The 17,984-nt window shown below is 38.5% G+C and overlaps 1 protein-coding gene across 3 annotated transcripts in view; it reads left to right on the top strand.

The window, feature by feature from the left end:
- The window catches only part of LOC117791662 (homeobox protein homothorax), a 121,410-nt gene that overhangs the window by 24,594 nt on the left and 78,832 nt on the right, over nt 1-17,984 (top strand). For 2 of the 3 annotated variants that reach the window (XM_034631471.1, XM_034631472.1), the window contains exons 5-6: nt 806-856; nt 7,067-7,252. In XM_034631471.1, coding sequence (XP_034487362.1) covers nt 806-856; nt 7,067-7,252 — 237 coding nt within the window. Of the gene's footprint in view, nt 1-805; nt 857-7,066; nt 7,253-9,171; nt 10,935-17,984 lie in introns of those variants that run through there. The other variant, XM_034631473.1, reaches the window with a different exon arrangement.

The raw sequence follows: 17,984 nt of genomic DNA, 5'->3' as shown, positions 1-17,984 counted from the left end.
ACTTGCAGATTAGTTTATTAGTTGTAGTACAAACTCAGTGAGTGCCAGCCCGACTTGGCCCCAACAGACAGGCACCCGGACCTCTTGTTGTTGTTGCTGTTGCTGTGGTTGCCTGATCGGCTTTGTGCTCTGGCCATGGCCGTGTGCGCCTGCGTACTTTGGCCATAAATCATTTTGGCATGCCACAACTCTGTGGTGGACTGAGTTCCCTATCGGGTAACCCCCCCCAGCCCCTTCTGCCCCCTATACACTACACTCTGTTCATGTTTGAACATTTAAAAGTGCATTTAGTAACACTTACTTAAAAATAAGAAGCAGTAGATGAAAACCAAAAAAAAAAAAGACTAGTGTTGGACACACATACAGGGTACATACATATATGGTTGTTGGTGCTATAAAAATGTTTATAGCATGTTTTCTCTATGTTATTATTTTACTATGCGGTTCAGTTGGACGCGGCTTTGGCATTAAATGAAATTCTTCAAAGTTTTTGCCGGCCGTTATTGGTGTTGTTGTTGTTGCACCAACAGCAGCAGCAACAACAACAACAACAACGGGGCCACAGCAGTTAGCAGCATCGTAAAAATGTCAAATGTCAAGCTGACGTTTTAATTAGCATCTGGTCACCCTAACAGTTGGCGCTTCATGCATGTGTGTGTGTGTATGTGAGTGGTTCCGGGGCGTCAAACGATTTGTTTGAAAGCACTCTTTATGGCTATGAATTTTATTATTATTTGTGATATGCATAACTCATGTTTTCTCTCTCTCTTTCTATCCCTCTCTCTTTCTCTGTTTCTCTTTGCAGATGGTGCAAGCAATACAAGTGCTTCGGTTTCACCTTTTAGAATTAGAAAAAGTAAGTAAACCTCAATTTATATGATTACCATATTTAGTTTAAAATTAAGCATAAATATTAAACATAAAGAAAAGCATTGCAATACGTCTTAATAATTTATTTTAAAAAAAGAAAAAGCTTAGGCATTAAATTATCTCTAGACAACTCGCGATCTTTCTTCTTCTGCTCCCTGACTAAAGTCTGCAATTAACTGCTATCCAAGCAACAGACATTTATCACCACCCCAAACGACCACCCATTAAATCCATAAATCAAATGCAACAAAATACTGAATGTGCTGTCGTTCCGGCTAACAGATATGCTGTAAAAATGAAAAGTCCTTTTTTAAACTGTTTTTTCAAACTAAACTGATCAACTTGGCAATTAAATTGTTGTTTTACTCTGTTAGTCTTGCATACTCTATGCAAGGTATCATCGGTTTACTGGGTATAACAAACTGTCGCGCTTTTCAATTGGTAACATTAATGTTGACATTTTATTGAGCTTGTTGGCCTGCTGCAATCGGAGACAGACCGAGAGACACACACACAGCATGCAGTCATATCTCTGTTTTGCAAATGTCTAAATTAAAGCACGGCAACAAGTTTGGGGCCAACTGCAGCTGGTTGTGGCCAAAACGTGCATTAATTGCCAATCAAAATTGTAACATGAAAACTGCTTGCATAGCTCCAGATATAGATAAGTTCAGAAAATGCGGCTCGACAGGATGTGACAAAGCATTTACACAAACCAAGATATACAACGAATGCAGCAGAGGGACAAATATTTAAACGAGTGGGGAGGGGGTCTGTCTGTCTGTCTGTCTGTCTGTCTGTCTGAGCAGGTGTTTGTCCAAAATACTTACAGACCGTTGTTGCTGTTGCATTATACAAATATATTTGCATCAGAGCGTCCAGTGAACAATGCAACGCATTCATTTGCGGCGCTGCTTTGTTGTTAATTCATGAGGTGTGGATACACCCCCCACTCCTTGCCATCCATAGAATCCATAGAACTAACCCCCGTTGAACATAAATAATTTTCGGGAATGCAGCAACAAGCAACACCTACTTTATTATTGGACACTTTATACTCTAAATGGGAAAATTACAGGTTGCCTAATTTGTTTTAATTTCAAATAATATGCAAGAGCTTGAGTTTGAGTGCGTGTGTGTGTCTGTCCTAATGGAAGTTGTTCCTCAACGTGGTCGTAATTAATGCCCTGCCCCACCCCCTTCCCCTGCCCACTGTATCTGCTGCCGAGAAAATTAATTAGGCAAATGCGCAGCGAAGCGTGGAGCGTCGACCGAAACTGAAACCGAAGCCCAAAACGAAGCTGAGCCGGGCTTTTGAGCTAAACTCGTTGTCAAAGTATGTTTTTTTTTTTTTTTTTTTTGTATTTTGTTTTCTTCTCTCTTTTTCAATTAAGTCTTAAGTAAGAAATTATGCAAAACATTATAAGAAAATAAAGAAAAACAACAAAAAGAACAACGCATGGCAAACGTTAAGAGAATACGAAGCTGAGCCGCATTTTGGTCAAGTTAACTTGAGGCCTGGATAAATATATGTTGTATTTGTTGTAGCCCCCCAAAGTCATTTATTGTGGGGATTGTCGGGTAACTGGCACGCTGCTATTGGGCTAATGACAACAGTCACAGATACAACAAAAGTCAATCAATGTGCAATTAGTGTTGACCAATGTTAATTACCAACAGCAGCAACAGACACTTTCTATTGAAAGTAGTGCAGTAAGTCAGGCCGACTCAGTCAGTCAGTCAGTCAGTTGATCAGTCAGTCAGTCAGTCAGTTGATCAGTCAGTCAGTCAGTTGATCAGTCAGTTAGTCAGTCAGTTAGTCAGTCAGTAAGTCAGTCAGTCAGTGAGTCAGTCTGTCAATCTGTCAGTCAGTCCGTCAGTCAGTCAGTCAGGTAGCCAGCTGGTGCAATTTGTTGCAAGCGGCACCCTGTATAACAACAACGTTGAGTACGCGTACTCTCGTAGTCGAACGAGATCTTTATCAACATCACACACAGCCCACGACAGGTTTTTGTTTTGTCATTTGTCACTCACACAGCTTGCGACACACACGAACCAACAATTGGCAACAGCAACAACAACAGCAACGACGACAACAACAGCAATCGGTACAAAGAACTGTAGCAACTTGTTCGAAAAAAGAGATATACAATTCATTTATATGCAGCCAACAAAATGCAACGGTCGATTTTCGGTGTATAAAATAAATAAAAAAAAGAATATATAAAAAAAAAAATTAATACTTAAATAAAATGTGCGGGCTGACTGGCAAAAAGCAGCTATATACATTGTGTATATGTATCTGTATCTATATGTACGTATATCTGTATCTGTAGATATTTGTTGCTGCTGCTAAAAACAACACACAGAATCAGTTAAAAAGACGTTTCAAGACTTGTGTCTGTCAAAACTGGTTTGCCAGCCCCAAGTGCCCAGTCCACAGTCCTCAGTTCTCAGTTCCCATCCAGCACGGACAATTCTCGTCACAGAGTCACATGCAAAAAAAAAAAAAAAAAAAATAAAAAAAAAAACAGAAAACACTCAACGACGACGACGGCGCATTGCAATTGACAAACAGACAGTGAGACAGTGCCACAGTGGGACAGATGGATAGACTGACGGACAGCAACACACGTTGGGTCAGTTGCACACACACACACACACACACACACACACTCGGATAACCCGGCAGGGGGTAAGCAGTCACAGCTTGGCGGCTGTACCGGTACCGGTACCGGCATCAGCGTCATCAGCATCGGGATCGGGAACGGCATGGGGGCACTACTACTACCACTACTACCACAGCCAACACCGAATTGGGGGCCTTGTTTTGATGGCTTGGCCAGTTTGGTGCTACAACACCAGACGACAACCAACAGCTGTATTTTGTATTTAGTTTTTTCTTACCTTATTCTTTTTTTTTTTTTTTTTTTTTGGCTAAGCAAAAAATACACTGAAAGATTGAGCCGAGATTTGATGGAAAGCCAGATGTGTGTGGGTTCCATTCGTGGGCATTGTAAATGAGTGAGCATTAGTCTAAGAATGGCTAAAAGCATTCAACATATAATGTCTTAATTTAAGTTAATCTCTTTCTCACTTTACACGTTCGAGAGTGAAAGTTTTTGCAATTCCTCTTTATTGTGCATTCGTAAACGTTTTACTGGCAACCCACAATTATTTTCATTCTTAAACGATTTACCGGCTGATCACAATTAAAAGCTAATGAAAATGTCTTTTTATATTGTTTCTAAAGAATCTGTTTATTCTATCAAGACTAATCGATTTCATTATGTCTTGTTGAACTACATTCGTAAACGTTTTACAGGCTGCGTTTCACTTGTAGCGTATGCAATATTCAACTCGCTTACATTCTATGAATGTTAATTTTTTCTATTATTATTATTTTTTTTTGATTTGCATTTTTTGCATTTATATTAATTTGTTTTGTTGTCAGCAGCTTAGATTTAGTTTGAAGTGTTTGTCGGTTGCCGTTGCTCTCATAGCTGTTGTTGTATTTTTTTTTTCTTTTCTTAATTACATTTCATTTAAATGTCAGCAGTGTTGTACATTTTTTGCGGCACGCTTGTTAAACAAAATGCAAAAAAAAATACAAATAAAAAAACAAATAAAACTTGTTGCCGACAGTGACAGAAATAGTTAGTGGGTTCTGGAACTGGGGAATTGAGGAATTGAGGAACTGGCGGCTGTGTCAGTCGGTCGATCGGTGGAACGGTCGCTTTCGTGTGAATCTCAGTTAGAGCTGGTCTAGTCGTCATCTTTGTATAGAACATTTAACGCTATCTCTGAACGGAAATCGAAAATTACCACTGCGCAGATTGGAGCGATTTGCATGAGATTAGAGCGAGAGAACGAGGAAAATGCAAAGGCATAGTTGCAATCCAAGAGGGAATGAAAAGTGTGTGCCCGGACGCATTGCGATGCTATCATGTTGCAAGAGGAAGCTGTAAAATGTGACGTGAACGGGAATGAGAATGGACAAGGGGTATGGAAAGGGGAAACGGGAAAGGGGGACTGTGAAAAGTTTTGTTCAACAGGATGTACAAATGACTGTAACATTTACAAAGCTTACAACAAGCAACGCCCTCTGTGCTGCTGCTGCTGCTGCCGCTGTTATTTGTAGTTGCCAGTGTGTTGCTGCTGTGCCCACCCAATGTGCAACAGCAACATGGCCACAGTCACAGCAGCAGCCAGTCATAAATATCGCAATGAGCTGTTTAAATGTCACACACAACGCTGACAAATTAATCAAAAATTATCAGAGTCCAAGCATCGCTGCAACAGCAGCAGCAACAACAACAACAACGTGCCACAAAGGGCCGTGTCCCATGTCCCGAGACAGGCGACTGAGCATAAAGCCGCATAAACATATCAATTTAGTAAGTATTTATGCCTTGTTGTTGCTGTTGCTGCTGCTGCTGCTGTTGTTGTTGTTGTTGTTGCGTGCAGTAGTTGCCTGCAACATGTTGCTGGCGTGCTAATTGCGCGCTTTATGTGCATTGTTATGGCAACTTTGACAGCTATACATACCAGCAACATGTTGCTGCTGGTGCTGCTGCCGTTGCTGCTGGTGCTGTTATCAGCAACCGACAACGACAAATTTGAGTCCTGCCATAAACCAGTTGCTGCCACTTTTTATCAACGTCATATTTTTGGTGACAATAACATTGAACACAGGCAGCAGCAGCAGCAGCAGCAGCATCAGCATCGTCATCATCTTTGGCAGCAGCAACAACACCGTCAGCCTGCAAACAAGTTTGGCAAGTTTGGGCAACAAGTTAATAGGTAGCCAGGCTTTTAGCCGTTGCAGCTTTCGTATGCCAAAAAAAAAAGAGGTAACAAAAAAAAAAAAAAAAAAATAAAGAAATCGAGAGCCGCGTTGCAGCCGTTGCAAGAAACACAACAACAAGCAATTTGCATAAGCAACGCGCACTTTTTCGTAAATTAAATGCCTGTTCGTTTAAATGGAGCACCCTGTTTGTTGTTGCTGCTGTTGCTGCCGTTGCTCTGTCTGCCCGAGCCCAGCGCAATTAATTTCTTTTTAGCCGTGTCGGCGGCTGCATTCCTCTTTGGTGCGCAGCCTTTTTGCATATTTGCATATGTGCTCCGCCTGACTCACACTCACTTTGGCCTTATCGCATTTGTTTTATCATACACACAGGCACACACACACACACTGCAAGCACACATGTATAGTTTTTGGTACCAGCAACAACAACATGGCTTTAAAAACGCATTTTGTTGGCCCGTTTGCTGCTGCTGACGCCAGTGTTCGTCTGCATGTTGCACGTGCTGCTGATTGTTGTTGTTGCTGTTGCTGCTGCTGCTGCTGCTGCTGCTGCTTGCTTAAAAGTGTGCCCTGCGGCTAAACTTGGCTGGCCAGCACTTCCTCTCTGACCAATGCTTTTTGGCCAGGCCAACACCAGCACCATCTCCATCTCCAGCTCTCTATGCATATTTATGTGGTCGGCTTCGCATTTTTATCGCCAGCAAGCGCGTACACCTTCTAAGCCGATGTTGCTGTTGCTGTTGTTGCTGCTGTTGCTGCTGTTGCTGACGTTGTCTACGCCATTTTTGAGTGCCATCATCAACCATTTGCGTGGCCGGAGTTCAGAGCCAAGTCCAGAGCTGTTGGGTTAACGCTAACGCATAAAAAGCAATTTGCATGCCATTTGCAGCGGGAGCAAAACAAGTTTTCTCCTCTTGTTGCTGTTGTTGTTGCTTGTGGCATGAAGAATGCAATGGCGCTAAGTGTTTGCAGCTGTCTCTGTCTATCAAGTTGAATGTCATATATAAAGAAACCGAATGCCTAATGAAGTCCCGATTATGGACTTGAAACGTATTGCAATGCTTGATTAGATTAAGCGAACACAAGCTGAAAAACTATCGATAGACACACAATGCTAAACACTATAAATATAAAAGCTGATAATATATTTATAAATTTCAAATATATTCAGTTAATAAGTGTAGTTTTATAATATCACAATTATATAGTAATAAATTTGATTGATTATCGATTGTTTATCAGTTGCCTGTTTGAATATTGCTTTAGATAATTCTAAGATGTAGTTATTTAAGTTGAATCTACCTTGACGTCGCCCTTTCTCACATACAATATCTTTCTCTCTCTCTTCTCTCTCTCTATGACTCTCATTATGTGGGTTTCTCTTTGCAGGTGCATGAACTATGCGATAATTTCTGTCATCGATATATCTCATGTTTAAAGGGTAAAATGCCAATAGATTTAGTGATTGACGAACGGGACACCACCAAACCACCAGAATTAGGTTCAGCAAATGGTGAAGGAAGAAGTAATGCCGATTCAACATCGCACACCGATGGAGCTAGTACACCAGACGTTGTGAGTACCCCCTTCGCGGGAGCACATGGTCCTATATTGGCGAGCTACAATGCGGTGGTGCACCCATGTTCGTAGTACGATAACGACCTTCTTGCAAAAACGAAGCGGGTGCTCACAATGCCCTGGGATTAAATGAATCAATAATAATAAACTAAATCAAAAATAATAATACGAATGTTGCGAAACTGCATAAGAAATTAAGTAAAATTAATTCATTTTGCAAAACTACAACAAGCAAACAAAAGCAAAAAAAAAAAACAATGATCACAATAATAAAACAGTAAAATATTGATGAATAAAATCCAATCAAAAAACGCAGAAGAAGTTGTACGTAATTATGAACAAGAACAAGAACACACACACATTGTAAATTAGTCAAGAGAATTAATTCATATATAAAGTACAAGCAAGCAAACATAATAAGCGAAAGATCAAGCAAATTTCTAGCGAGCGCAACCGCAGCAGCAACAACAACAACAACAGCGACAGTGACAGCGACAGCGACAGCGACAACAACATTAACACCAGAGTGGCAACAACAGCCAGCAGCAACAATCAGGAACACCACAACAACCACAAGGACTCAACGCCAGCGGCCAAAACGACAACAACACCGACAACAACAACAACAACACCGACAACAAAAACAACAACAACTAGACGTAATACCACACCGACTCAAATACCAACCACGACAACAACAACATCAACTGCGACAACGACAACGACGAGAACAGCAACAACTACTACTACAAACGAGCTTCCAAGCGGCCGCCAGGTGGCGACACTGGCTCCAAAATAACGGAACCGAATATATCCTGATGCTGATGATGTTGCTGCTGCTGCTGCTGCCATTGCTGCTGCTGTTACTGCAACTGCAACTGCTGCTGCTGCTGCTGCTGCTGATGCTTTGGCCGTTAGAATTTGTCTGTTTTTGTACAGTAAAAAAAAAACGAGAGCCATAAATTTAAGTTCCAATAATGAAAAACTAAGAAACAAACTAAAAAGTAATACAAAACAAAAGTCATGTTATTTATTTTTGTGCTCTCGCAGCGGAGCATGAGAATAGAATGCATTCAACTTGTAAATTACTTAAATGATTATGATGATGATAAATAAGAAGAAGATGAAGAAGAAAAAGATACAGCAACTGAGCAACAATAATTAGCGCAAACATTTGCTTAATTTGTAAAAAGTACCAACAACTAAAGAAATACTATGAAAATCTGAAAAATATGCAAAAGAAAAAAAGAAAACAAAATAAGTAAAAGTTCCAGTACTTCGTTTTTGCAAGAGGCCCATATAGCTCGCCAATATATTATTAATTATTATTAAAAAACATTTAACAACTTTTTATTATTTTCACTTAACACACAAAAAACAAAAAAAATTTAAACTACAAAAAAATACAAATATATACATATATGTATATATATATATATATATATATATTACAAGAAAGTTTACTAACCCAAAACTAACCAATTTTAACAATTTACATATGCACATAATTCTATATAGAAACTACATGTATACATATATCGATATATATATGTATGTACCTATATACATATACATACATATATAATTATATGAAAGTTAGTCTAATATGCAAGGCGTCGACTTTGCAGGTGCACAGTCCAGCGTCGATAACTTCCGATAACTTTCGATATATGTGTTATCGTTTTGAGTTTGTAAACTTGTAAATATTGCCTATAAGTCCCCTCCACAACCCAAACACAGACATAGATACAGATACAGAAACAGAGACATAAATCGATATCGAATGATATCGAATTCGATATTGATAATGACACAAACAAGCACACAATATCAACACTTGATCTATATGATATCTAAAGCCCATCTCTCTATATTACAACTCTGTGCCAATTTTCTAATTTGGAACTTGAACACAGCCCCACTCTCAAGACTTTGCGCCGCTGGAAGAAACCTATGCCAGTTATCGCATCAAGCACGAAGCGGACTTTTAACTCGCTACGTGTGTCTGTGTGTGTGCGTGTGCATGTGTGTATGTGAATGTGTGTGAGAGTGTATATGTGGGTGGGTGGGCGTGTCGCATCAGTAGCCCAGAACTAAAGGAAAAAAGGAAAACTGTACACAAACTCGATCAGAATACGCGCAGAGCAAAGTTCTTCTATATATATATAAACTCTATAAAAATAAAATATACCTTTAGCATGTAGATGTACGAATCAAGCCTAGGCTGCTTACAAGTTGACAACAAAAAAAGAAAGAAAAAAAAAAACATTCAAAAATGAAAAGAAATGTTACAAGGAAAAACGAAAAGTTTATTCTCATTTTGTTTAGCTTTTCAATTCATTCTTCACTTTAGCAAACGAGTATACGATTTTTCAATACGTCCTTTTTCAATGTGTTTTACAACACTGAAAGAACTTGCCAAAAACAAAAAAAAAATAAATAAAAAACAAAACAAATTTATATCCCTTTCTTGTTAGACTTTTATTTAACTAGTTTTTTTTTTTTCATTATTTTTATCATTCTTATTTCGACACGTTCTTAAGGAGAATCGAGAACCAAGTGCAACTCATATACGTAAATGAAAAGATACATAAGCATAAAAAAATCAACCTGAGTTCAAATGCAAAGTATACGAATAAAACATAAAGTAAAACATATGTTTTTCTATTATTGTTTATTACAAATCTTAAAACTAAAAAACAAAAACAAAAAATACAGATTAAAGTTAATTTAATTAATTGAGAATTGAAACGCGCATATACGATGACATTTTAAATGAGCTAGAATCCGTGCGAAACTTAACTTAATATACGTAATGAACGGGATACTGTTTAGGTTATGAGAAGATCAAGAAAAAAACAAAAATTAAATAAAAAAAAAAAAAAAATAAAACAACTTTAAGCATTTACTAAGAAAAATTTTTAACTATACAAGTGAATACGTAAAATGCTAAACACGATACTATTATTATAAATAAATGTAATTAATAATTAATAACAAGATATAAAAATACGTAGCAACAGCGCAGCTTTTGGTGCTCAAAACAGCAGTTAAGATGAATGAGATGGAATAAGATAATCCCTTACTATCCCAAACATACTTACAACTAGACTAGACCCAAACCCAAACCCAAACACAACAGACCCAATGTAGATCAGCTGCAATTGCAACTAGTTTTGTTGATGGTAGATGCGTTTGGGTCCCCCAACTCTATGTATACTATAGCGGTCTAACTAAATGTACGTTATATAGTTCTTAGTATCCGTAACGGAAGGCTACGTATTAGTATGTATGCTAAGCTTAACTTAAACTCTATGTTTACCCATCTTAACTAATTTCCGATGAACTCTTCCCAGCTCTAGGCACTTCTATCTCTATCGCTATATTCTACCAACCTTCTTCAGTTAATGCATACTAAAAATAAAAATCCAAAATAATATAAAAACAAAAAACAAAAAAAAACTACCAAACATTGTACTTAATGGAACTGCACTCGGTTGCAGTCCAGCTATATGGGCAGTCATTTGTATACTTACTTACACTTTATGAGTAGACCATAAAACCAGAAGGTTGATTAGTGAAAGAAACCAGGCAACAACCTACTAACTAAAAACGAGAATACGTCAAAGCTTTTGTACTATTTTTTCAACTTATGATAATGAAAAAAATACACACAAAACTAAAAAAAAAACAAAATTAATAATAATAAATTTAAAAAAGAAAAAAATACGAATAGTTGTTGTACTTTGTCTCATAAAAATGCTAAATATGAAAACAACAAAAATCTCACAAAAGTGAGTAATTGCTGTAATTAAAATGTAATTTTAGTATAAATCTGTGGCCAACTGATCTTAGTTGCTTTTGAGTTAAAAAAACACAGCAAATTTACCACTATACATAAAAAAACAACAAAAAAACATAAAACAAAAAAAAAAAACTGTTGTACTTTGTCTGCAACAAATTGTTTCCTATGATTTTTGCAAGCTTTTGCATTTTGTTGAACACATTTGTTTAATAATTTTCTTATAATTAGTTTTGAGTATTGAATGTTTTGCAAATTAAGCGAAAATTTTTTATTGTTGTAAAAACGAAACTAAAAAAAAAACAAAAACAAAAACAAAAAATATAAAATATAAAATACAAAACTGAAACTGAAATACGTAATTGCTTTAGGTGATATTTTATAAAAATATAACAAAAGTAAATATAATAATAAAAATATTATGCAAAAAATATACGTAAATATATTTTAAAAATAATTAAGACGCTTATTGCTTTTTATTTTTAAAATATATACAAAAATACATAAAGTTTAGTTCTTTTGTCTTCGTGCATACATTTTTTATTATTGTTTTACGAAACAAATTTTATTTAGTTTTTAGCAAAATTGTAAAATGAGAAACATGAAATGAAAATGAAAATGAAAATGAACATGATAAACTTAGCAGAGAAGAAAACGCAATCAAAAAGAAAAACGTAAATTAAAACATTAAAGAAAAAAACCAACAAGCAGCAACTTCTATACGATATACGAATACATTTTAATGTAATATTTTTAATTATTTATATGTATACTAATAATATAATTAAATGAAAAAAAAAAACAAAAACAAAAACAAACAAACAAACAAAAATGAAAAAGAATTAAGAAACAACAACTACAGAGTAACGTTTAAAGAGTTAGCCAATAAATATATGAAAAAAAAGTATATTTGAAAAGTACAAAGAATGTTTTTTCACTTGCAAAATTGAGGCTGTAGTTATTAAGTCAACGCATTTAGGCCAACAACTGCTGATGAGATGACCAGCCAACTGATGATAAGATGATAACTGGAAATCTGCCTGGAAGCCTTTGGAAGATAACTACGATTCACTGACAGCTTTTTAAGCGTTTAAAAACGTACCGGCAGCTCATTCCGATTCTCTATTTCAGCAATATTTTCTCAAGTTGCTCATGGATCTAACAGCTCGCTCTGTAGTCTTATGCTAAGGCCAACTTAGGGTTAAATTTTAACCCAATTGGTGCTTTATAAACTGCTTAGAAGAGAGAGTACGCCACCGTGCAGTGGGCTTCATGTGCATACTTGAGTTTTTTTTATTTAAGTGTAATTATTAAGTGCTTCAAATCAAACGCGAATTCTGTGACCTTTCAACTTTCAACGCAGGACTCACAATTCACAATTCACACTCACACTCTGATATCAGTGCATGTAAATCGAGATGCGCGCTCGTATTACATTTCAGTATAGTTTTTTTTAGTTATAAGAACTGTTGGCCATATGGACTATGGAGTAGTCCTGGGCATTTGTCAATGGAACTGGCACGTGTAAGCCGCTTATGACGCCCCCGTCACAGCTCAAGTGTCAACTGCAATGGAAGGCGGCGCGGCGTCCAAAGGGCTGGCGACAGGATCAGAGCTCTGTTTTGCCAGCCCTGCACTCTGGCTGCTATTGTTGCTGTTGTTGCCTGATCTGTGGCCGCACTTGGTGCGTGTGCTGCGCCTGAAACTTGAGCATTGGACCTGGCTTTGGCCCCGATCAAATTGCTGCTCCGCACTGTGCTCAAATATTGAGCTGGCAGCTGGGCGAGGTCTGAATCGAATTCTCAACTCGGGTGCGGCATGTGAAAAACACCTTAAATGACTTTTTGTATTTCTTATTGTTGTTGGCCAGGCCAAGTTGTTGGCTCTGCGTGTTAGATGATTTCGTTCTGTTAATGGTAGCTACATGTAATTTGGCATTTTGCGTGATTGCCAGAGGCGTGTTGCCTCTTAGACTTCAGTTCGTTGTTTTTTTTTTGTTTCATTTTGATATTTACTTATTTATTGTGTTGGGCATTTTCCCCTCAAGTGGCCAAAGAAAATGCTTCGTGTATTAATTTCTTTAGCAACGCCCCGCACAATTTTCCAGTTGGGACTTGAGAAACCTATAATTTTATAGGCATTAAGTCAAAAGGCCGAACTGAACTGGTTTTGGGTGTCTGTTTGTCTGGCCAAGCTTTGAGCCAACCAAAATTAAAAAAAAAGGATGCTCTCTACTCGAGCAGGCTCATTAGCTGCGCTCTCACCTCAGTTGCGAGTTAGCTGCTTGGATTTTTCATATATATACTGCCTTTCTTGTGGCTTTTTGTTGGTCCAACCAAGCGTCATACTGTCTGTGGCTTCAACCACAGGCGGCTGTCCGAAATTTGTGCATTCATTTGTGAAAAAAAGCCCATCCGCTGTTCAATTCCAAGTCCAAGGCTAAGGCTACAATTAATAAACCAAGAAAGCCCTACAAATGCCGCCGTGCTGGCTCAAACCAAGACGTTGGCCAAGAACTTAAAACCCCAAAAACCCACAAAAAAAAAACAAAAAAAAAAAAATTCATTCTCAAGTCTCGAGTCGAGCGCTTGTCCAATACTTAAGCCCCAGCTCAATGTGCAACGGATCGGAGGATCGGATCGTGTGTGCGACAAGGCGACTTTTTTGACGAGCAGCGATCGAGGCGACGCGACGCTTCGAATGGCAAACGGGCGATCGGAGATCGGAGATCGACGATCGGCGATCCACTTTTATTATGTATGAAGTGTCGCGTTGTCAGGAATTTCTTGCAAACAGCAAAAAGCCCAAAAAAACCGAAAAAGCCAAAAAGCCAACGGCCCAAAAGCAGCAGACGCATCACAGACAGGCGGGTGCGGTTACCCAAAGCCCAAGACCGAGGGGAGGTTGAAGAGTAGCGACCGCAGAAATGTCATCACTGCTAATGTTTCAATGCAGTTGCCAATGAGCTCGACAAGTTTTTAAATGCGGCACGGCTGATCTTGTTTTATTTTCTTTTCATTATTTTTCTTTTGTTTTTTTTTTGGTTTTTTTTTTTTGGTTTACTTTATTTCGGTTCTGTTAGCTGTTGGGTTTCAAGTCGCGTTCAAATACAAAACTTTCAGCAATTTTTGTCGCACTGACGATTCTCGATCGCCGAGGGAATTGTATTGAAGGCCAAAAGCGTTGAATGCGATACCTTGGCCCATTGGCGTGAAAAGACATGCCAAAGTGACGATGACAACGCTGGTGACGGTTCCATTCATTGATCCCAGGGTGTAGGGTAGTAGGGGGTTCCCTAATCTTTTATTGAAGTCAAAGATGGATCATGAAATCACCAGAGTATAATTTAAAATAAATTAAAGTGATAATTTAATCAGTTTTCTAATACAGCTTATTAAACTTTTAATAAATCGTACACTTTGTACTCTGTCTAGCTCACTTTCTAGTCTGATCTTCAGTCAATTCCATTGCGTTTACTAATTTTCATTCATAGTTGTTTCACATATTAATGAAGACCCGCATGCATTTGTTTTGTCTTTCCTGGAATTCAATCCATAAAATTCAATCACAAAACGAAACAAAATAACAAAAACAAATGCTTGGCAAATAATGAAATCTTAATGAATTTTTTGGTTGTCGTTTCGTACATATATGTATGTAGTTATTTTTTATTTTTTTATATTTTTTTTATATGTGTTCCATCTATGGCCCAAGTCAAGTGTTGCATCAAACGGCAGCCGCCGCCGCCGCTTCAAAAGAACGCGATTTGCGAGCTGGATGGTCAGCTTTGAGGTCGTTGTTGTTGTTGTTGCTGTAGCGAGTACCCATTTATACATTTCTATATATAAACTTATAAGTCTTTCTATATGCTCAATATCTACCTGATTGTGTCAACCTTTTGGCTTAGCCACAAAGTATCAATGTGCTTCGTTTATATCGTTTTTAGAGTATTTTTTTTTGCCAAATTCAATGGAAATTTATGCCGTAAAAATGCCGCAAAAAAAGAGCAACAAGACACCCAAAATAGCTTAAAGCATCTGAGCCACAGAGTCTCAATCTCAATCTCAATGGGAATCGCAGTCAGAGTCTCTACCGCGTCTTTGTCTTGCCTCTACATTTTTTCCACTGAAAACACGCAGTTTTTGTGGGTTTTTTTTTTTTGTATATTTTGCTTTAAGAAATATTTGAACACTGCCCTGGAACTAAGCTGCAAATCGGTTTAAAAGCTTACAAATTATACAAAGTCCGCTTGGTCATTAGGCAAATGCAGGCGAGAGCGCTTAGCGCACATTAGCCGATCATCGGCAACATTCTTCTTGGCCCCCAGAGGGAAGCCATACTGTGGGGCGTTGGCCAGGTTAGTGTGTTAGTTCGAGTGTGCCAGCACAATTACCGTTAATTACCAAAGCTGCCGAGCTGCCGAGCTGCACTTTGCACCGCAAATGCAATTGAAGTCAACTCAAATATCAAAAGGACAATTTAAGCTTGTTTCAAACACGATTAGCCAGCCAAGTGACTCACTCCCCCGCAGCCTGTTGCCCCCATATACCCTATACCCTATACCCTATACCATTAAGCATTTGAAGGGCCTTTCAATTATCATCGATGCACTGGCACGCAAGAGGGTTAGGTCGCGACCACAAAGGGAAAGGGTTCAATCATCGGCATTGGAGTCGAAATCGGTAGCACTTAAGCCCGCTTAGCTTGTATTGGCCACTTGTAAATTGTAATTTAATCCGACTAAACGGGAACTACAAACCTAACCATGCAGGTCTACAAAACTAAAAGCGTTTGCTCCCCAAAAAGGGTTAAATATCAAAGGGCCCTGCTTAGTAATTGAATTTCCTTCAAGTTGTGTGTGTTTTTAATATTTAATGCAAGTCGATGTTCGACATTTGGCATTCGACATTCGACTTTTGATTGATTTTGCTAGTGGCCAGAACCCGTTTGCCATTTGCAATTTGGCGCATTTATGTCTACATCAGCTAATTTTCGTTTGTCCTGTACACTCACACACACACACACACATAGAGAGAGAAGGAGACACTTAGTCCCCACTCTTCTTGATAGACCACATAAATCACTTGCACTTAAATCCGCTGCTGGCGACGTCTCAGTGTCTGTCTGCTGGCCATTAGAGCAACCAGAGACACAGAGAGATCTCCACCCCCAACCCCCCAATACATATATATGTATTACACATGTGTGTGTGTGTGTGTGTGTGTGTGGGGTCGCTTTGTTTGTTGTGCTGGCATTTCTATTGGCCCGGAAGCAGTGCGGCCAACATCTACAAAATAGTCAGCCAAAAGTTTGCCCATTCCCAACGACTCTTAGCCAGGCCGACAGCCTGCCTGTTTGGCAATTTTTATTGCCTTTTTGTGCTTTATTTCCTGCGCACTATTTGCCGCTTATGGGCCTCGGATTGCCGAGCAGATTGGCATTGGACTTGGTCTTATGGAATTTGGAGTGAGTTTTTCCTGCACATTGGGGTCTTTATGCCTCAATGGCGCGCCGAGCATTAGATAATGGTGTTCCAGCTTATTGCTTACATTGACTTTTCTCTCATTCCCTTTTCCCTTCTTCACTCTCCATCACTCCTCTCGGCCCCATTGTCTGGGCCTTTTTGGACTCTCAAAGGGGGGATTGCGCGTTGGGATTTTCTATAATTTGCAGGCAGCTTAGCAATGCCAACGGAAAAACTAGCAAAAATAATTTATTGCATATTTAATAGCGCACGTGCCGTGTCCAAGGCAAAAAAAAATATATATATATACTCATACTAGGAATTCTTCTTGGCAGAAACTATAGATGATTTTGGTCAAAAATAAATTAGTTTCTCGTTGAAAGCCTTTCAGATCTCTTTTCCAAAACATATTTTTAACAATATCTGCAGTCAAATTGCTTAAAAAAAACACTTTATATTTAAATATAATTATACAAAATAAATAATTTTTTAGTTCATAGCACTTTGTAGAAGAAAAAATAGTTTTGTATAAAAAAATATCCCAATTTGGGATTTCTGATTTCGGGCTTACTAAGTTTGCGTTCCTTAAATTTTTTTAACTCTGCTATTTTTAGACAACGTTCTTAATTTTCATTGCATATGAGATTTTATTTCATTTCTCATGAGTTTATGCGAATTTTTATTACTTGCCTGTTTCGCAACGTGTTTAAACAAGTTTTAAGCTTGAGGATTAGTTTTTTAATTACCATAAAAATGCTTATGCTATTCATTAGCAACTCGAGACCTGACCATATTGACACATTTTGGCAACATGTCCCTCTCCCTTAGCCTGATAGAATTCTATTAGGCAAACGCCTGCCAAATACCGCATAAATCTCTAAGCCACTTTACTTTGACGCACTTTACTTTCAGTTTTGTTGGCTCAGGCTGAGCTCAGGCAATTCCTTCCTTGGCAGGCAATTCCCATTTGGGCGACTTCCACGTGCTTGCCCCCCCCATCTTCATCCCCTGCCCTTTACTTGCTTCCCTTGTCTGCATATGCCCTGCATTATGGGCATAAATAAAAATGCTTGTCGAACCTCCTTTGCCTGCTAATAAATGAAATATGATGCCACCCTCTTATGTGTACCTTATAGCCCCCTACCCCTCTTAGCACTCGTACTCAGCCCTGGTCGTAGCTCACATTGTCGTAGCTCCTGTTTATTGCGCTCCAGCCATTACAATTTGAAGTATTCCATAGGCGGGCGACACAATTTTCTATATTTGGCAAATTATTTTTCTGTGTCGTATTGGATTTCCAAGGCTCAGCCTTGGCTTGTTTTCTTCCCCTTGCTTCTCTTGCTTTGGGGTGGGGGAGTCTCTGCTTTGGTATGCGCGGTGCGAAAACAAAATTGACGTCAATTACGCAATGCACACAGGGCGACAAAGAAAGAGTGAGGGAGAGGGAAATGGGAGACAGGGAG

The sequence above is a fragment of the Drosophila innubila genome (genome assembly GCF_004354385.1).
Source record: "Drosophila innubila isolate TH190305 chromosome 3R unlocalized genomic scaffold, UK_Dinn_1.0 2_E_3R, whole genome shotgun sequence".
Classification (NCBI taxonomy): Eukaryota; Metazoa; Arthropoda; class Insecta; order Diptera; family Drosophilidae; genus Drosophila; species Drosophila innubila.
This window is presented reverse-complemented; position numbering and strand designations above follow the sequence as displayed.